At 37.0% G+C, this 22367-nt stretch overlaps 1 protein-coding gene across 6 annotated transcripts in view; it reads right to left on the bottom strand.

Annotated features, from left to right (window-relative positions):
• Nucleotides 1–22367, bottom strand: part of RALYL (RALY RNA binding protein like) — a 368805-nt gene that overhangs the window by 62465 nt on the left and 283973 nt on the right. For all 6 annotated transcript variants that reach the window (XM_030971294.1, XM_030971296.1, XM_030971292.1 and 3 more), the window contains one exon: nt 8924–8999. In XM_030971294.1, coding sequence (XP_030827154.1) covers nt 8924–8999 — 76 coding nt within the window. The remainder of the gene's footprint in view (nt 1–8923; nt 9000–22367) is intronic.

The raw sequence follows: 22367 nt of genomic DNA, 5'->3' as shown, positions 1-22367 counted from the left end.
TTACAAAGACAAGTGCTAGTCTTTAAACAGGACTTCCTAAATGGATCTGTGTCAATGCCATCATTAAAAAACTGATGGTGAATAAAAGCAAACAAACATGAGGAAAATGTAAGATTTATCATGTAGTGATGATCAGAGAGGCAAAACCTGCCTTAGTCTCCTCCTTAAGGGGTGTTAGCAGTATTTTTAAAATAGTGAATAGGAAGATTTAAAAAAAAAGTTTCGTTGTCCTAGTTATTATTGGAGTTACACCACAGATTAGGAATAATATGATTGAATGAAGAAATCAAGGTGCCAGTTGCATTTTATATATTTTGGTCTTTATCTGTGATTTATTTCAAAATAAACAGAAGCAAAAGTTTTTCCTGTTGCTAAGGATCTGAAATATCTTTCCCTCCACCATTTTCCCCCATTTCTAAAGCTATGAAGTGCTGTACAATCATGCTCTGAATCATGCGAAAGGGTAAACCTAAACATTTGTCTGCCTTTCCCAGGCCCTCTGATCACATATACTGTTTTAAACATCTATGGGATAAAACTGATTGCAATTACACCACCATAATTTAGAAATGAAGACTTGTATGTGCTGCTTTCCATCAGCAGATTTAAAAAAAAAATATTCCTGTGATATTAGTTATTTGACATGGAGGTCTTTCCTATTGAAAGAAAACAAACAAACAAACAAAGGTTCAAATTGAATCACTGGGTCTGCTATAGCTTGTATTTCTACCTTTTAAGATTTTTAATGTAATTGAGAATAGTATTTATATTCATAACACAAGTAAAATTTGTACTGTTCAAGTAAAAATTTGAAACGAAATTATATTTTTTCTGTACAGTAATGACTGTTTCAAATGTGACCACCGGTGACATTCTTTGATGAAATGAATGCAAATAATATCCTGCTGGACTTAAAATCTCTCTAGTTAAACATATCTAGAAATGTGGGGATTTTTTATGGAAGCTAAATCTTTTGTCAGGAGAAGAGCTGCAGAACAACATTTATCTTAAGGCCATTCCACTGTACTGAAATAAAATAGCTTTTCTCATAAAGAAAAGTAATCAAAAGCATCAGGAGGATACATTTCTGTAGAAAAAGAATCACTTTGATTCAAAATAAACATCACACTATATTGTGTTAATATAATATAGTCATAGAAAAATTATGTTCCATAAACATATATTTGTTTTCATTCAGCATATAGAATAATGTAGGGATTGTAACCACAATTTAATGTAAGACTAAAGTGTCAGAAAATACTTTATAAGGTTTTTTTTCTGTTTTCTGGACTGTGTCTTTAGTCTCTTGTAGATCAGTAATTATGATGGACACACAAGTTCATTAAGAAAAAGAAAATTAAAAGAAAAATGTTGTTGGAAATCTAGGACAGTATTAAATTAAGAAAGACACTTATACCTGCAGAAACTTTTATTATATGACATGTTTCAAAAGATTGATAATACACTATCAGAGGCACAATATTACAGTAATGATGCTAAATCCTGCAGTATTCTAATGGAATGGTAATTCTTGTTTGGTGCAGATCTTGTTGGGTTTATATTAATGTTTTCAAGAGGGAGGAATGACCTCAAGAAGATTCCTATACTAGAAGACAAAATCGAATTGCTCATCAGTGTCCTTTTCACACTTTTTCCTGAAATGAAGGGTGCTCAGGAGTGCTCATGAAAGCATCTCAAAATAATGGATGGCTCTGAGGTAATTCAGACCACACTGGTCTCTATAAACTATATTTACAATAAATGTAAGAAGCAGAGGGCAAGTAGAGAAGGACTACAAGCAATTCTTTCAGCCTCTGCTATAAGACTGAAAAACCAAATGAAAAGCAAGATGTGCAACATAATTCAATCAGTTTTGTATTTGAGATTATAAAAGTAAAATGTGCTGAGGAAATTGATAAAGTATTTGTATCAAAAAAACCCCACATAAAAAATAACCATACCATGTAAATAAAAGAATATCCCTTTCCAGTATACTAATATTAGCCATTTAAATAAAATAATTTGTTCCAGAGGCCATGGAAGTTATGAAGTTGTAAAGTAAATGCTGTTTAATGTAGATAATTAGTAGCAAGTTAAATCAGGCGTTTTAAATATACATTTCAATTGCATTACATGACAAAGTGAGTGGTATGGGAAATCATTGTGCTATCTAACACCACTCAGAGAGTGCTGAACTGTAGATAGCACAATGCTGAACTGTACACCAGAAATTTCAGAGAACAGCTGGAAAAAAAGTGGAGGGAAGCCTTTGCAGGGTCACCGTGTGCTACATCTGGACAGTGCTGTGGGAACTCAACACCAGTGGCTGGTTCTGGTTACAGCCAAGCCAACATAGTGAGAGGGTGTTTCACTCAGGTTTTCCTGGCTTTCTTAATCTATTCACTAGATCCATTCTGTTAATTGTCTCACTCCAGGATGTGCCTCAGCAGGATGGGTCTTAGGCTAGCCAGCTTCATTCGCAGACAGCAATAAGAATACTGGAGGTCTGGGGATTGAATAACTCCTCACTGAGTCTTCTTCAAGATGTGACACTGGTGCCTGCCAGTTTTGCTTGTTGCACTCCAAAGAAGCTTGAAGTTTGGCAAGGATGAAAATAATCCACATAGGGATTACTTTTCTTGGATAAAACAGTTTTGGAAAAATTTCTAGGTCAACTATAATGTTAAATTGTGTAGAGCAAAGAGATTGACTAGATATCCTGGCAGAGCCCAGTAACTTGCCTGTCGCAGATATCTTTCATTAAAAATCCTTTCTTGGGATTTTTTCTCTTCTGAGAAGCTAAGAGGCCTCAGAAACAAAATGTAAACAATGGTTATCTGCTGCTGTGGAACACAACAGGTGGATCTGTGATTGGTCTCATCTGCTTATTTGTAACTAATGGCCAATCACAGCAGAGCTGACTCGGACAGAGAGTCTGAGGCAGCTGCCTTTGTTATCATTCTTTTCTATTCTATTCTTAGCTTAGCTAGCCTTCTGAGGTGAAACTTTTCCTTCTATTCCTTTTAGTATAGTTTTAATGTAATGTATATCATAAAATAATAAATCAAACCTTCTGAACATAGAGTCAACATTCTCGTCTCTTCCCTCACCTGAAAACCCCTGTGAACACTGTCACACTTGCCTTTCCATTTCTTTTCCAAATCCTAGTGCCCTGCTTTGCCACATTGTACAAATATCACTTTGACCTTGGGGATTTGTCAAGTAACTAGCTTTCTCAGAAAGCAGACTTGGATGTGATATGGGACACTGCACTCTCAGCTATACCAGTACCACCACACTGGTTTTGACTTCCCCTTCCCCAATGTGATCTCCAGCAGAACCCCACTACCACCTCATGCAGCAGAGTCTGCGGTAATTGTGCTCATTTTTATGGCAATAAAAATGGCGCCATTATGGCCAGCATGTAGCACAGTGTTTTTGTTTTTTCAAAAGACTCAAAAGTAGGTGCCCTTGTCATCCTTCTCAAACCCTCTCAACCTTGTTACTATCAGAGGGGTGTCAGATAAAACTTTTAGCCAGCTCCCAGGATGTCAGCCGTAGAGAAAGGACATGCTCCATGCCCTGAGGGAGGGCCAGCCATGGGCAGCATGTGTATGGTGGCTCTGCTCCACCTGTCCTGGGGCTTGGGTCCACTCCTTGAGCAGCTGTGAATGGTTGCACACCATCAACAGCTTCCAAAGTCAGAAAGTGAAACAAAGGCTTCTGAAATGGAGAAAAAGCCTTCAGGAATGTATGTAATATGCAATATAACATGGTAGCGGACTGAAATGAACAACAAATAATTAAAGGATTTTATGAGGAAGAGAAGCAGAATAACAGTCCATCAGACTACTTATGTTGATTCTACTTTGGTATACTGGAGAGTAAACACCGGAAAAAAACAGTAAATGGGCTTTCATATGGTGACGCAGAGTTTCTTTAGTGAAATACTGATCAAAACACCACTAAATTAAAAAGACAAAGTGTGATGTTTTATTTTACCAAAACATTGCTCCCAAAGAGTGCTTTAACACATTTGTGTCAGCACCTTTAATCTTCACCTTGTGTTTCAAAGATCTTAAGATCTGCTGCTGGTACCATTAATTTTTGCTGGAGTCTAGACCAATACAACGAGATGCAAAACAATTTTAAGATGTAGATTTTTTTTTAAGTGTGTGATTTTCTGCAGAAGTGGTGTGCTAAAAGAAAATTCAGAAAAATTTTGAATCTTCTGAGATTTAGGTCCCCCTCAATGCAATGCAAATTAGGATGGATGATGATGGAGTTTACTGCTATGTTAGTATTTAACTGATTCCTGAGCACTAATCTAAGAACATTTTAAGATATTCAATGAGCATGCTTAAAATTAATAATGTGTTTAACAGCTTTCTGAAGCAAAGACAAAATGTTCTCGAAATTTTTTTAAGGCCTAAATAAAAAAATGGAAGTCCTTTTGTTTTTTAGTTATCTGTCTTGCGCCTAAAAAAAGTTGTGTGTCTCACATTTAGGCTCATGATAAATTTCATATAGGTAAGATTAAATGAGATTATTTTCACACAGATCATAAAACTAGAAAAGTTGAAATAAAAGAATGTAGATCCTGAACTGAGATATAAAAGAGGATTATACCATTACAGGAAAGAATGAATCTAATGACTTGGACACACAAGCAAATTATGAGGATATAGCACATCATAGACATCAGTTGCTTTGTATTAATGACTTATGTGTATATCCACCTATAAATGTGATACAAATTTCTTTTCAGAAATACAGTTCTTTGAACACTTTTGAAGCCTCAAGTACTTCAAAGTAAATAAAATCCTGCAAGCCTGTGCAGCACTCCTGCTTGCTTATCTTAAAATTGTTCTTTATGTTGTCTCATGTATAAAAAATACCATTAAAAAATCATTAACCAAGGAAACTGAAAAGTTAACAGTTATTATCCTTAATACTGTGTTGTACACAGTCACTGTTTTTCCATTGGCTCTCTACCTTAAGACAGCTTCTTCTAGACAACTTTCCTGATCATGCTTATGAAAACTGAAAAGTAAGCGTCAAACTTTGTTTAAATGACTGTCCTAGTTTCATCGAGGACAGAGTTATTTTTTTTACACTAGCCAGGAGTGGTGGTGTGTGTGCCTGTGGTCCCAGCTACCAGGAGACTGAGCCCAGAGGAGCAGACTGCTTGAGCCCAGCAGCTATGGGCTGCTCTGTGCTCTGCTGGGTGGGCCTGGCCATCACCTGGATATTGTTGAATAACATTTTACACCACTGCCAGGGACAGAGGAAAAGGATTTTTTTCTGATTTCTGGAAAGAAAGGCATTCCTTTTCCAGTGTGGTGTGGTGTGGTGCGGTGCAGTGCGGTGTGGTGTGGTGTGGAAAAACTGGTTGGTACTGGCCATGGGCTTTCTGTGTAAATAATTTTTGTCTTATACCTTTTGTTATTAGTACTTTTGCTGTTACTGTTTCCTTTTTTTTTTAATCTCATTGCTGTTGCCAGTAAATTGTTCTTGTCTCTGCAATTTTCACTCCTTTGTGCCTCCAATTCTCAACTCTATCCCTGAAGCAGGAAGGGGGAAGGAAAGGGGTGTGAGCGAGCAAGTGGAATCTCATTTGAGAGAGTCTCAGAGGGTACTAAATTGGGAGTGTCATTGCTAAACCATGACAATGACTTTATAGCGTATCTCTTTCTACATTAAATTTGCTGTCTTGTCAAATAAGGAAATTGCATTGCTTCAGCATAATACGCTCCTGATTTTTTGACCAATTTATTAATTTCTTTGTCTTGATAAATTGATTTCTAATAATGTGTTTTAGTACATTTCTTAGAATCAAAGCTAGCCTCATCTAATAATTTTCTGTATTTCTTCTTCTTAAAAATAGGTATAACACCTTCCCATACCCACTGTTTCTTTACCATACAAGACCTCCATAAGTTTTTGGAAAGAATCACTAATAGTCCACACACAGATTCAGCTAGTCCTTTGAACACACTATTGTGAATGTTATCAGATCATGCCCATCATATTCACTTAGTCAAACATTGATTAGACAATTTTTTTAATTGCATACCCTCTGGTAAAAATGGATTTTCTTTAACAACTGGTCAGCTAACCACTTTTGATGAAGTAAAAGAATTCTTTTCTGTATCATCTGTTCTCTTTTCCTCCTAACCAAAATCAGAGGATGTTAGTCTAATGACAATTTTTTGTTACCTTTGTACTTTGTATGATTCTATATTTCAACCTTTCTGACATCCTGTAGGATGACTCGGCTCTTCTTTTCTACTTCCAGTCATGGCATTTTGATTCCACATTTTGCACAATTCCTTTTCAATTTTTAGAATGTTAGAGAAAGTTGATGCTGTCGTATTATTCCTTTGATTTTTTTTTTGCTTTGGGAGAATTTTCTGTTCTACCTTAAGCACACTCAGTGCAAGATTTTCTGCACTTCTTTTGTCCCTCAAATTTCTTTCCAAGAATCTTTCTACTCAGCAGATCTCTGAGCTCATTTAATTCTGTCCTTTTTGAAATCCATTATCCTCTTTCTACTTCCAGTCCTTCCTTTTAACAGTGACTATTTTGTGACAAATAATTTTTTTAACCAATGACTCTCTTAGAGCAAATCAAATCTACTGTAACCACTTCCCTCTTATCTGTCTCAGTCTTTTGGGCGGATCTTGGCCAGCTGCTAAGCACCCACATAGTCCCTCTCTCACTCCCCTACCATTGTCCCCTATCAGGATGAAGGAGAGATCAAGAGTTAAAAAGCCTTATGGATTGAGATATTTGCAGTGTAATAGGCGAAGGGAGAAGGGAAAAAAATCCAAGTGATTGCCTTTGCATTACTTTCCACCTCCCACAAGCTATCCAGGCAATCTCCAACTAACAGCTGCTTTGGAAGAAAAACCTTCCCAATTTTTATTTCTGACTATATGAGAGAATATTCCTCTGGCCAGGTTGGGTCAGCTGTCTCAGATATATTGCTTCATAACTTCTTGCCCACACCAAGCCTATTAATTACAAAGGCAGAATAGGAAAATGAGAAAATCATGAGGCTGTGCAAACACTGTTCATCAACAGTCAAAACATTGGTGTGTTTTAGCAACAAATTCAAAACACTTACAGGATTCTATGAAGAAAGTTAACTCCATCCCAGTCAGACCCAGTTACAGTGTTCTGAAATAAGTAAATGTTCTCAGTGTTGGCAAAACTTTATTAGTCACTGATCTCACATAATAGATTAAGCGACACTGGGATAATAAATGTTCCTTGTTATCATACAATCATGAAATGGTTTGTGTTGGAAGGGACCATACCATAGAGGGATAGAGTGGGTTGGGAGGAACCTTAAAGATCATCTAGTTACAACTATCAAATCACGGAAAGGGATGCCATCCACCAGATAAGATTGCTCAGGACTCCATTCAGCCTGGCCCTGAATATTTACAATGGGACACCCACAATTACCCTGGGAAATCTGTTCCAGTGCCTCACAATCCTCTGAGTGTAGAATTTCTTCCTAAGATCTAATCTAAATCCCTCCTTTTTTAGTTGAAAATTGTTCCTCCTTTATCCTATCACTATCTGCCCATGTAAAATTTTATAAGTCCCCTGTAGGTCCTTTCTTGTGCTCAGTACTCCAGATCAGGACGCTGTACTCCAGGTGGGGTCTTACAAGGTCAGAGCAGAGGAAAAATTAAGATGAAGGAAGAAATGGAAGGATTCTCTTAGTTGCTCATAAAAGCCTCATGATCTTCTAGAGAAATAGTTTGCACTACATCCATGAAAGGACACAATCTAAGATATTTTTCCTCTTTAAAATTCCTTTAGAACTTTCCATAGGTCTCTCTTATCCCTATCTTTTCTGTAGAACAAGTTTTTATGAGAAAGCCTTCAAAAGCTCAGAGGTAGAAATGAATATAAATGCCAGAAATCACAAAACAGCTTTCAAAATCTTTTGAAATACTGGAACAGGGACAGAGTAGACCAAGGTTACCCGGAACACCTACAGAGTTTAGTGGTTTGTAGCTGAGAGTAATGATGAAACAGGGATTCTCTTCTCCAAAAATAATATTTCTATCACTTCAGCTGAGGACAGCTATATGATAAAACTTCAAATCTCTTCTATGTAGCATGGAGGCTCAGACCTAAAATGCTTCTGGTTGTCTTGTTCTGAGATGCCACCCTCGAATTTCCATCTGAAGACTTCAGACCAGGCAAGGCATGAAAAAGTACTGGTCAAGTGTGTCTGATTTCACTCCTGAGGTGTTGCTCTCAGAGCCAGTCTATCTACATTTCAGCTACAGTAGAAATCAGTCCTAATCCCTTCCATGGATCTGGAGCATAAATTCTGTACTACTTTTATGAGATGTAAAGTTTATTGAGCAGAAATTCTTGTGGGCATGGTAGCCCTAACAATCTGTAATGCTTCGCTAAACAATAATTGATTTTGAAAAAAAGTGGATCTTTCCCCAAGTTTGTAAATGCTCTATGACAAAAGGCACCTGGGAATATGAGAAAGACACTGTCAATGCCCTCCTGAACAGCCAAGGAAGAAATCCAGATTTTGTCAGAACTTGGTTCTCACCCCTGACAGAAAAATCTGTGAGAAACCAATTCTGTTGTTCTGAAATAGTTAGTTATTTCACTGATCATTGCAAATAAAAAATTCACAAAAATGAGGCCAGAGCCAACAAAAGAATCATAAGGACTAAAAGTTGAAATAACACTCAATTAAGAAAAAATAAAAATTTTTGATAACAGTACTAGGAGTGGGAGCATTAATAAGTACTTAGATTTCATTATAATTTTGGTAAATATTGCACGCTTCAATATTTATTGGTAGATACATTTTAGGTTACCATAATCTTTCTGATAAAAATTGTATTGGAACAAGTTAAAGTGAAATCTCACTTGCCTGTAAAGTGCTGAAAGAGGCCGCTTGTTGCCAGGTTTTGGTCTGTATGGTTTTGGTTCTCCTGCCATGTTGATATCTGAAAACAAACATTTGATATCAGTAAGTCAAACATCTGGAATTTTGCAAAGGCACCTTCAAGTCGCTGAAAATGAGTAATGGGCAGTAAAAATGGACAGCATATCTAAAACACCAGTCTGGTTTTTACCTCTTCTGAATTGATGCCGTAAAACTTTCAGAAAGATTTTTACTGTAATGCATGAGGAATTTAGGCAAAATATCAGTTATTGTTGATAGAGAGAAATTAAATTTTTTAAACACACGGGTTTCTACTTAGTGAAGCAAATAATGTATTTCTAATACAGAAAATTTGGATGGTAACTTGGTGAAATAAACTATGATCTCAAATCAAAATCTGTTGAGGAGGACTGCAATTGTTCTGGAGAGTTCCCTTTTAGGATCTAAAGAAATGCACACTGATCTTTAGCTGCTACTCTATCATCCGCTCAGAAAGTATCTATTTCCCATCCCAAATGCATCTGTCCTTGGAGAATGAGAAAATCTGGGTTTGCAAATGTTTTCTCTTAAGCAGATACTTATTCTTCTCAACAAGATCAGAAATTTTGTGAATGCTTTGAAAGTTCACTTACATTCTACCTGTAAATTTATGCTTGAAATATAAAAGAAAGTCAACCTTACATAGATAAAGGCTGGATGTAGATATACAGATATATAGCTTCTATAGAGATATATAGCTTCTATACACATTATTTTTGTTCTCAAATTTGTCTTTTCATTGGAATCATACTCAAAGACATACCAAGAGATAGATGTCTCATTATGATTCCTAGAACAGTTATACATGGAGAAAGAAGCAGAGACCCTTCTGAGGAAAATACCTTCTGGAGCTTAGGAAGCTGTCTGTGTGAAAATAAATCTATATTAAAAAGCTCCTCCATTCTGATTAAATGTTGCAAAATTGACTTTACACTGAATCACATGGATAAGGTGAAACTTTTGTTTAGGAAACAAATGTCATGTAATTTGAGGGATGTGGCAGCTAAATCTCTTCTCAGCTTCAATAATATAAAAAAAGAATGACAAAATCATCAGAATTATTTCACTGTAAAATTGCTGTGACAGAACATCATATCCTATTAAATGTGGAATCACGTGGTGGTTGAGACTTGCAAGAAAACATATGTTTTTAGTAAAGTCTATTTTTACATGAAAAGTCTATTTTACCCTGAAATTGACTGTGGTGGAGAGAGATGTAGAAAGATAAGGTGTAGGAATAGGATAAACACAGCCCAGTGTTTTAGCAGTGATGCTAAAAGTTCAAACATTTTTATTTATTATTTTTGACCTCAAAAGATGCAGTAAAAGCCTGAGACTTATTGACTGGACATTTTTATTTCACACAAAATTAATAAAAAACTCCCAATCTGACCTTTTTAAATAATCAGGATTATTGAAAATGCATGTCCTTTAGGGTTCTTTTTGACAGAAATTATTTGGCCAATGGAAATTTCAAACTTCAAATACTTAAAAGAATTTTTAAAAATTTGCACTTATTTTTGGTATTTTGAGCTCAGTCAACATGTATTTAAAATTATACAAGGACCTGATATAAAATGATTTTATGTAGAAATATATAATATAAAAGACTTAAGTAACATTTTCCTATATAAAATATTTTGGTATTAAATCTGACTGCAGTTTCTTCTGTAGGAGCTGTATTACTATTAAATCATATTTTTTCATAAAATAATAATTTTCTTGTTTCATCTACCTCTCTGAAATTGGAGAAATATTTGTAAGCAGATTTCATGCCTCCTTGAAATGCTTTCCTTCCCTTAATTTTAGCAAGTGCTTTAATAAATATATATTACTTTTGTCTTCCATTTTGTTATAAGTTCAGCTATGATGCCCTTATTGCAAGATATACAAATTCTACTATGTTGAATCAACAAAGTAAATACCAAGCATTTCTGAAAGCCAATGAGGAATTTTGATAGCTCTGTTGCATTTCCATCGGCTCCTGGAAACAACAGAATTGGAATAAAATTTTTATCCTGTGACCTTTGCAATAATTTCATACTATTTTTATATGTCATTTTAAGGTCATTGACTGTGTTGGCTTTCACCATCTCCTACTAAAAGTTGGACAGATTTTAAGGAAAAAAAAGTAGAATTATAATCTGCTCTTGGGAAATATCTGAGGCTGTGGTATCCTCTTCACAATACCATAATCTTCACATATTTTTTGTCTTTCTTCTACTGTTTCAGAGTTACATCTTAAATGTTCTTCTCCTTAAACCCTTATTTACAGTTTTTAAAAAACTTTTTCATATCCTCCTGGGACAGATCAATACTATCTTGATGACTATTCTTATAGACCTACATTTGCAGCTCTACAAAACCCACTTTTAAAAAAGTTGAGTAGCGTAGAAGGCTAAGGGCTGTTAGTTATGTGTTCTCTTTATTTCCATCAAAAAATGTCAGAAAGGTGACACTGTAAGAGGCACAGTGGCAAAGCTGTTCAGAATCAGTTAAGATTCTCTCACATTTAAATAAATCTCTAAACAGTGAACTACTTTATACAGATAGTAATAGCCCAAAATTCTCTTTAGCACAGGAAATAGTTCTTAGAAAAGCTGGACACATGGGGCTTTTCTGTTAATATGAAAGTGATTGAATAGCTCTGCAACTCCCTAAGCACTTTGTAGCAAGTTAAGAATGGATGTAGGAAATGCTTTGAAAAGTTAGAAAAGATTTTCACCCTATTATTTTTTCAGCACTATCTCTTCCAGCCTCAATTTTCTAACTAAGATTAGAAGTGAACTTGTCAACATTTCGCAAGATAGATTATTTCTATCCCAACTGGAAATCTTGTGAGATAAGCTGTTCTCTCCCTTCATCCATCACTGGTTTCACAGCAGACATTTACATCTACTAGATCATAAACTCAGTGTCAAATAAATTTGCTGTCAGCAGCACAGAGATTTACCTGTGCTAATGATTCCCCCCCAAGGAATGCAGAAACATATCACTCCTTAAGCTGTCAAATTAGCTACTACACTTGTACATCAATATGTACCAGACAACTTCCTTCACAAGGGACACAGACATTCACATTTCTTCTGGAGAGGAACAGATTTGATTAATTTGCACCTGATGGATATAGAAATGGCTCACGGTCACACTCAGAAATGTATTAAATAGGTAGATTTTCTACTGCAGACCACTGATGAGTGGCATTCCTTGGGGACCAGTATTGGGACTGGTGCAGTTTAACATCTTTCTAGGCAACACAGACAGTGGCATTGAGTGCACCCTCAGCAGGTTTGCCAATGACACCAAGCTGTGTGGACACTGGAGGCAAGGGATGACATCTAGAGAGGCCTTAATAGGCATGAGAAGTGGACCCGTGTAAACCCTATGAAGTTCGACAAGGCTAAGTTCAAGGTCCTGAACCTGGATCTGGGCAATCCCAAGCACTAACACAGCCTGGGTGGAGAATAGATTGAGAACAGGATTAGGGGGTGAAGATGAGAAGCTTGATGTGACCTGGTAATGTGTGCTTGCAGTCCAGAAAGCCAACTGTAACCTGGGCTTCAAAAGCAGTGTGGCCAGCAGGGCAAGGGAGGGGATTCTGCCTCTCTGCTCTGCTCTCAAAGCACTGTGTCCAGCTCCGGGGCTCCCAGAGGAAGGATGTGGGCCTTTATAAGCAAGTCTAGGGAAGGGCCATCAAGATGATCAGAGAGATGGAGCACCTTCCCTATGAAGACAGGCTGAGGGAGCTGGGGTTGTTCAGCCTGGAGAAGAGGGGGCACAGGCACCTTTCCTATGTGCCTGTCTAGGAATGGAGCAGCCCAGGGGCATTATTTACTCCGGTTGTGTACTAGAAATGATCACTTAGAAATCAATGCCAAGATAAATTCATCACTGAAATTCAAAATACTATGGAAACACTACAAATATAAAAGTGAATATGCAGAAAACAACACATTGTAATGCAGCATCCCGGTCTTATGTGCTTTTCAGAATCAAATGAAATTACATTCCTTATCAAAAGAAATTCATTTTTAATTCTGTACTTTCTTGTTATCATGGCAGAGCTTAGTCAAAGAATGAGATTTAGATTTCATTCAAGGTTGTGTGTCATCAGCAGAATAGATCTGATTTTGAGCACATTTTTGTTTGTAATTGTATGAAAATGCCTAGTGATTAATGACAAAACATAAAAATAATTAAAAAAAGAGCATGATTACCATTTTAGAAGGGCATTCATTGTATTGAGAGGCTACATAAAATTGTCTGAAAAGACAACTCAACACAGCATGATCTACATTTCTCCTATTACGATTTTCTACCATTGACAGCCTGCCTCCTCCAGACATGAACCTCCCACTTTTGGAGAAGCACTATCTGCTAGTCCTTGTGCTTTGCTCCCAGATTGCTTAGCAAAGGAATCTGATAATCTGGTCCTGAAGACAACAACTGACTTAAAACAGGTTTTGTAAATGCAAGCAATGATACCTAAAGAGCATTCATACCCTAGGAGTATTTCAGTATTTCTTGGTATCCTTACCCTTCAGATTCTTTAAACAGTGTTATTTAAAAGAAAAAACAAAACCAAAATAATTTTTTTCACAAAAACAAATGCCATAAGAGGAAGCTTCAACAGGCACTAACTAATGAATGAAAACAGGGATTTTGAGGCTTTCTGCTGACAATCCAGAGCCCATGTCTCAGGCTACATCTAACCTACAAAATTAAATGGAGCCCTTTTAAGGCGCTAGTACTCTTTTATCTGTTGTGTTAAATTGTTTCTTTCCATGACTTTTAGCCACAGTTTACAAGTACTATCCTATGCAATTTCCAGATATAGGTAGAGAATGGACATGACCTAGAAACCACTGCAGGAAATTTCACCCCATGAAAGGGAACAGATCCACATATCTATAATTAGTACCTATAATTTAATATTAAGTATGTGACTTCTGAGTGCGGGCTTCACATCAGAAAGATTGGAAACCAAAACCTGGAGCCAAGAAAACTCCAAGTATGTTTAGAGCTCAAAAGATGATTTTCCAAGACATGTTTCATCAGGTGTTCTTCCACACATTCTTGTGAATGGTTATAGAAATGGAAACATTCCTTGAACAATTTTACACTTGTTTGACTTAAATTTTTGATTTAAAAAATGTATCATTGTGTATTTCCAGATAAGCTGGAAATAGACTAATATTTAATGGAAGAGATGGTAATTTAAATTAGGATATAAGAGGGAATTCACACAGTGAATGTATAAGCTATATACAGAGGGAGATATTGATAGAGAGAGACCAGGATGCATTTTCCCTCTTTCAGATGACTAAAAGTATTTGGGATAGAAGAGAAAGACCAAGAGGTAGATGCAATTTAGAGAAAGCTTGTAGCCATATGGTTTATAGCATAACTGTACACCAGAAAAGCCAAGGCTACTCAATCTTTCTTTTATACGCTTCCATCTACTAGTCTTATAAATTTCCCTGCTGCCTGCTAAAGAAATTTTAAAGAAGTCATATGACATTTTTTATATCATAAACTTATTTTCTTCTTTATATGTTCCATTGATTACATGTCATGTCCTTCCTTTCCCCCATCTCTAGCATGTGAAAAAAAGCAGAGAGGAAAGGACAGATCTCTGTTCTCTTCCATTATGTACTCAAATTGTACAGTTGAAAAGATGAAACTTTCCAGAAAATTGAACACAAGCTCAAATTGATTCTCAAGGCTAGTAAAATATTAAATGGAGCTCAGGGTCACAACTTTTCCTTCTCCATAATGGTATTAAAAATTCTTGTGGGACTCTCAGTATTTGGATTTTCTCTTAGCATTGAAATAATTGGAAGCCTTTTTTTGTACACAGATGACAGCTATTGTTAATGCTTCATACAGAAAGAGCTGCTTGTTGAATAGTACATGAAATTGCTTTGTTAAACCATTTCTTCTTTCATTAAATACTGCTAAAATGAAATGAGGCTATAGGATTATATAAGCTATCATTCTTAAAACCATTCAGTAGCAAAAGTGTCAGGAGTTGTCTTGCAGGAAATTTTTTCTGTTCCCCAGGGAATTGAGTTGGTGTGAGGACAGGCAACAGCTAAAAGGGGAAATCCTGTCCTGTCTGTATGCCCATCACAAGTCATTCCTTTAGGGCCCTGGAGACAGAAGTCTCAGCTCCAGAACGGATGCCAATGTACTTCACAGCTGAAGGGGAGCATTGGTCTGCCTTGGTTTTTGTCTGTTTGCTGCCATCCCTGCACCTCCCATCCCAAGTAACACCACAACCTGGGCCAAACTTCCTGGCCCCATTGGCTGTGCCATCAGCAGTGATCCATGTCCATGCCTAGGGAGAGGCATCACTTCTGCCAGGGGAAAGGGACAATGCTTATTCATGCCCTCGGACTGACTGTCTATGGACTCCACTGTGATTAAAGAATCTGTGGCTAAGACCCTAAAAACCGCTTCTCTTCTGGTGCTTGAATCTCTGCAGAGGAATTACTGTGATGTGGCAGGAGTCCCCCTGGGGTACTGGGCTGCAGGGGAATGAATTCTCACTATTCTCACCACAGAGAATATGGCATCCTTGTGAAGGGATTCCTATGGGAAGGAGAGCAGCCCTGTTGCTGGCCATCCTGCCCACTCCTCCTCCTCCTCAGCACAGGGCTTATGCATTCCTCTGGAGGAAGTTCGACAATTGCAGATGCAAGAGAATCAGATTCAGCTTCAAAGAAACTATGTGGCTGTGATCATAGCCACTTATCTGCAGCTCTGTAAGAGCTGCGGGGGTTCAGGTGTTTGCTGTACAAACACAGCCTGGTTTGTGCCATGGCAGCCATGAAGCTGACTGTCACACATGTTTCACCCCAACAGAGCCAAATTATAAATGCAGGCAAGTATAGTCTTTGTGTAAGAAGATCCTTTTAATTTAATCAGACTTGCAGCTTCTGTTTCTCACCAAGATAACAAGATTTCTACTAGGTACTTGCTTAACATGTGGACTAGTAAATTAATGCAGAAAATTAATGTTGACATGAGGGTAAAACAAAGCAAAGAAAAGTACATCAGGAACTTTCTGCTATCTTCAGGAAAAAAGAAACAGTTTTTATGTAAGCCTAGCCAGCAAGCAAATGAACCAACAAAAAGAGCTCAAGCAAGGAGTCTCATATGATTGCAAACCTTTTTTGCACTTTTACCTTCTCACTGTTGTTAATGGGAAACAGAACTAGTCCTTGATTTACAGCTTTTTTTTTTCCCGACAGTGAGGAGTACAAGGATTACCTTTGCTTTCTCTTGATCACAGTAAAGATGCTGTTTACAAATAAAATGTAGAGCATCTGTCTTCTTTCAGATCAAGTGCAATCATTACAAGGCAGCAGGCAACAAACTCTCTGCCGCTCTTCTCTGATAACAAAAGATAGTTATTACCATGAGACTCAGACAAAGCTTCTTGTTGACTGGATGTCTGAGTTTCTCAGCACTGCAATTAGCCCCAAGCAGAAACATTAAACAGTGTGGTGGGGATAGAGTATGAAAGTCCCTCATCTACTTCTTTCAGATTTCAGTATGATTTATTCTAGGGAACATGCCCTGAATCTTGGTAATTTTCAACTTGTCCTCAGACTACATTTTTCTCTCTCTCTCTTTTAATACTTGGCTACATTCTCTGCCCCATGGCCATTCATCTGACTCTCTTACTGATGTTAACTTCATGCTCCTAGCAATAGTTTTTCATGACAATTGAAATCTGTAGTGTACAAAAGAGTTCAAAATCCCCATTGCCCCAATCCTTTGTCTTACTCACTATTTCTCCTGCAGATGGTCAACTTTATTAACTCAAACATGAGGAATTTCTTTTTTCTAAAATAGCAATCACAATAACAACACTTTGCAAAAAATTACCAACATTATCTGCACTAGTTAATCATATTTCTTGAACATTAAAACAAAATTTGCTTGCATGTGAAGTGCATTTTCTCATAATCTTGCAAAGTGAATGTAGCCAAGGCTCTCTGGGCATCACAGGCAGAGTGGGTTCCAGAGAGATACTTTTCAATGCACATATCATTCTACATGTTGCAGCCTGGGACCTTTCCTGGTTGGGGCAGGAGGCTTCAGCAACTCCAGGGCCAGGGAGCCGAGGCAGTAGGGGATGGTTTGGGGCAGAAAACATTGATGGACACCTTCAAAGTGCTGTTAGGTATGAGGGCAGTGTCTCTCTGAATGGCTGGCTGGGACTGGGTTTACAGTCATCACTGAGGGGTTGGTATGTTCGGCACCCTGAACTTTGCTGTCAAAACCTTCAAGCTGAGGTCTGACCTTGAAAGTATTCCCACAGACTAGAGGCTTTCATCCAGGCTCACAACAGATTAGAGAGGAATCAAGCTGTGGATTTCACTGAATCATGAACAATGGCGTTCACTGATCAGGGAAGCTGGTGGGAGTGACAGAAATACTCCTCTGCAGCCCCAAATGAACTTTCAACATTTTCCAATAATATTTCTCTCCAAAATGTCTGGTTTTACCCTCATTCTCTGACCGGAAATCTTTCCTCTAAACTTCAGCATTCTTGGCTTCTCAGCTGATCTAAGATGCAGACTTTCCTGTTGGCTCCATATCACTTGAAAAAACACATTGACCCAAAACAATTACTCTCAACTAATTTCAGCTGTTCAATTCTCCTTTCTACATACTCTCTTTCTGCTCATGATTCTCATGTTCCAGGTTTTGTGTATTTAGAGATCTATAGAGGAGGATTTTTTCAAGCTCCAAGTTTACTTTGGAATTGCATAGCATGTCTTCTAGCATTTTCTTTCCTGTGTCAGCTTTATGTAAACTTGTGGTCCATATTATAGACTCATAGAATTATACAATAATGTATGTTGGATGGGAGCTTTAAACATCAAGTTGTCCAACTCTCTTGCCATGGGAGGGGACATCTTTCATTAGATCAGGTTGCTCAAAATCTTGTCCAAACAAGCCTTGAATACTTCCAGCATTGGGCAACATGTGCAGTGCTTTCCCACTATCATTGAGAAAAAAATTCCTTATATCCAATATATCACATAATACAGTCCTGAAAAGTTTTGTCTTTGTAACACAAACATTGTAAATCATATGATGGAATTAGCTCATACCTTATCATGGAAAAACTATAAATATTACCTTAATGCTATTACAGTTTTGGTATTATACAAGAATATATAAATATATATATATAAAAGTTTTTGTATTATAAAATAATATAGCAGTAACATAAAGAAGATAAAGTGGAGATAATTCCATTGGAATTTGGCACATAGAATGAAATTTTATTGTGGAGTTGATATGCAAAATCGGCTATGTCAAATCTGAAATTTCCTTAACAGCAATGCTTAGTTTCTAACCATGTTCTAACTCTCTTTCATTGGCAGCTTTTGAAGTTGCTCAGTGGATTCCATTTGGCGATCAGACAGTAAAAGGATGGAGGTCTATTGCAAAAGCAAGATATTTAAATGCCAAAATACCAAAAATCTTCAAAATTAATGATATGCACTGTTTTATTTCTATCTCTGTGGCATTCTTGCAAGGAAAATGGAAGAGTTGATAGGAATAGAGAAAATGCTATATCTTGTCAGATTGATACTTGATATAGTGTAATTTTCTGCCTTCAGCAGCCCCAGATACTTTGGAAGAAGACACAAGAACCATGAACTAGGTATAAATAAGATTATTTTCCCTCCACTCTCTTATCATCTCAGCTTGATTCTCCTCCTAAAATGCATAGCAGGGTTAGGATTACTTTAAGTCCTAAAGCATGATGTTTTATCTTTCTTCCCTTACTGATTTTGTCAGTACCTAACTGTTAGGAGCTGGAACTGGAAATCATGACAATTTCAAATAGCCTTACTGAGTACATAAATGTCCTATTACTCTGTTCTTGCTGATATATCATATTGGTGCATTTTTTAATGAAAAAATGTTTCTTGAATCAAAGTGAGCTTTGTTTTGGCTTTATAATTCCACTACTCTTCACTGCCTCAAATCCTTTTTCAAACACTATTTCACTCATCATTAATAACAAAAATCATACAAGTCATGTCAGAAACCCATTCTTGAAACATAAAACATCATGCGTCTCCATGCAATTTATTGGATGTTTATCTGACGTTTACTTTGTGTTTCTACCTTTGGGTTTGCATGCAAATATACTCTACATGCAGCTTCAGAGGTTCTCTCACAAATGGTTTAATATACTACATATTATCAATGACATTAATTTGCATATATAAAGAATCAATAACAGGACAAAATGTAATAGCTTACTAAAAATGCTATTATGAAATAAAATAATTATTTTGAACCTCATTAAATCAAGTCTCAATATCAAAAGTTTTACCAAAAGGACCACATGACATATTTCAGTTGAATTTCAAAGAAGAAAAAGTATAATTACCATCCACATTAGTACACAGTGCTAGTGAAGCTCTCAGTGAACATTCACTACCTTTTATGTTAATTGGGCTTGTGTTCTTCTATGCTTCCTAGTAACATTTTCTGTCTAAGCCAGCTTTGCCATAAAACTGTCTATTTTTATTACCCACAAAGCAAATATGTAATTTGGCTCAGAAATCATAAGAACCAAGAACTCCCTACCTCTGAGTTAATTCTTCTCCCTGGAAATCCATGGGACCATAAGGCTTCCATTTTTTTTCAGAATGTGATTATTTTGAGCAAGCTGCACATAAACACACATCACAAATGCTTGTAAAAAGGCTTTGGAAACTAATCTTTACTGCCGTTGGGATAAGAAATACATAAAGCTAGACAAGATAGTGAACACCAGTTGGACATTTGCTTCCTTGAAGGCATTTTGGATTTATATCAGATTCCTGTAAGGAGTTCAGAATCCTTATTTTTTGCTTTGGGTCTCATTGGAAGCTATAGCATTTTTTCTGCAGCTTAATAATGAAGTTAACAAGGCACAACCCTCACCCCCAATCAAATTTTCACCCACCTTGCAAACCCCTACCCAAAGTTCTTGCATTTTCCTTTTCCTTTATATATTTGTATGTGTATACTTGTATGTGAAAACATTTGCAATTGAAGCATGCATTTTTTCACCTGGAAAATTTTTTGTCAAGTTTTGCGTATCACCTTTACCATGCAGTTTCTGAAAATCGAAGATTACATAGGAACACTCAGGAATATTGAATGCCTGAATCCAGGATTAAATTATTGTATTGAAGTGGATGTTGGAACCAATTGCTTCTAAATAGAAAACAAAACATGCCTTAGTCTCAGAAATAACAAATCTGAAATCCTTATCTAGCATTATTGCTAAAGGAAGGTGGAAGGATGTGTCTTAAATCTCAGTACCTGAAGCTTTTAGATGGTTAGATTATTTGTTTCTTCTTTTTTTTCCCTGCTCTGTGCAAGAAGAAATTCTGGTGGCTGTTCAAATGAAACAGCTCTCTAAGATCACCTGGAAACATTAATCTTCTGGACATACTGCATAAACCACTAATCTCATGCTCGTCATTAAAATGACTTAGGGAGTACAAGGAGAGATGAAAATGCAGGCAGATTTTTAAAGCTTTTGCATTGCTATTTTAATGTATTTTAAAAATAAATAAGGTCCCTAAATCTTACATTGCAACAAACAGAATGGCCAGAGGAGAACAATGGGCTGAATGATCCCTCTGAATAAAAATGAATGTGATTCAACACAATGCTTCAGCATACTATCTACTAATCTCTTGCTTCCTTGTGTTTAACTCCCGCTTGGACACTTAGGTCACTGCTGTTAACAACATGGGGTTTTTTTTGGTTTTTTTTTTCTTTTTACTTTCAAGCAAAGCTAAAGATACAACTAAACCTTTAAAAATATATATGCTGGTCTGGTATATATTGACCCAACAGACCCAACAGCCTGCAACCAGCTGTGCTAACCTGTGCTCTGCTGTAATCTCAACCTTACAACTTTTTCTTCATTCATTGCTTCATTTTATGCCATTCACTAGAGTATTGAGTCACCACCATAGAAGCCCCAGGTTCAATGGAAAATTAACACTTTAATGACAATTAAGCATTTTTTGATGCAAATTATGCTCATTATTTTGGTCAAAAGCCTTTTTTCCCTGAGCACTTTAAAGAGTTCAAAAGGCTGAGCTAATTAAAAAAAAATCGTAACATGGAAATGCTTCTTAGCTTCAGCTCATAGAAGAGGATTGGGCCAAGATCAGTTACTCATCAGATATTCAAGCATCAGTTACCCACCAGAAACCTAGTGCTCACTTCAAGGCATCCCCAGGTTCTGATGTGTGAGGGATGCAATACAGTTTGGAGTCTATTAAAGTTTTCTTACAGTTTTTCATTTACGTTGTTCTAGAAATAGAGTCTGTTCTAACTCTTGTTCTGTTTGCAGTAAGTAACAGAGAAAGGCCCATATTTGCTTTACTTACATTCAAATAACTATATCAATATTTGACACCTCTTTTAAATTAAAACAGTACTCAAACATACTTCATTTAAGAGATTACAGGTCCTCAAATCCTGTTCAGATATTGAAAGTCTGTAAATCCTTCATTCCAAGATGAGTAAAATAAACATGCCAACAGAATAATTACTATCTAGCTGTTCTTTCTAAACTAAAATCTCTGTGTTTTGTTTCTCTGATACATGCACAGTTTGGGGAGGTGAGTGATACTGCTGAGTCATGAAGATCTATCCCCAAAGGAATACAAAACCCATTTGCAGATAACAGTGGCTCAGTTTTAGGTTCAGCAGGCTTTTCAGGATATGCTACCCCTGGTGACACATGCTCACAGGGATGGTCATGATGGATGGTGCACAGCACATTTTTGTCTGCTAGGATGCCAAGCAAAAGTGAAATGGTATTGCTGCCATTTCAATGAGTCAGAACAACGAGTGAGGGCAGGTGTGGCAGGGATTAGTGCTGTCACTGACACAGGCTTCAGCTGTCACACAGGGGTATAGCCTGTTGCAGAGTAGATGGGGAACAGGAGGGAAAGTGAAATAAAAGCATCCCATTAAGAATATAAATATTCCACTCAGGTCTGATAATGTTCATAAACTGGGTACATCCTGCTTTACTTCTGCCTTTCTCCACACCTCTGGGTGCTTCTCAGGCAGCTCACATACGAGTCTATGAAAAAATCTCTGGCATGTGTGACAGAGTATCACAGCAGCGTGGATGCAGAAATTATCTAGCCTGGCACAGGCATCCCTTAGGACTCTGAGGATGAAACTAAGGTCTTGATTTTCACAGAACAGTGTAACAAAGTCTTATGGTGCGTGCATGCAATCTTGCATTTGCAAATACCTGAATGTACTTTTCATGCATTATCAAGAGAGCTAACTGCTAGACCATTTGCATATGGAAAGCCTCCCACTT

Source organism: Camarhynchus parvulus, chromosome 2, assembly GCF_901933205.1.
Source record: "Camarhynchus parvulus chromosome 2, STF_HiC, whole genome shotgun sequence".
NCBI lineage: Eukaryota > Metazoa > Chordata > Aves > Passeriformes > Thraupidae > Camarhynchus > Camarhynchus parvulus.
The sequence above is the reverse complement of the archived record's forward strand: the minus strand, read 5'-3'. Positions and strand labels throughout refer to the sequence as shown.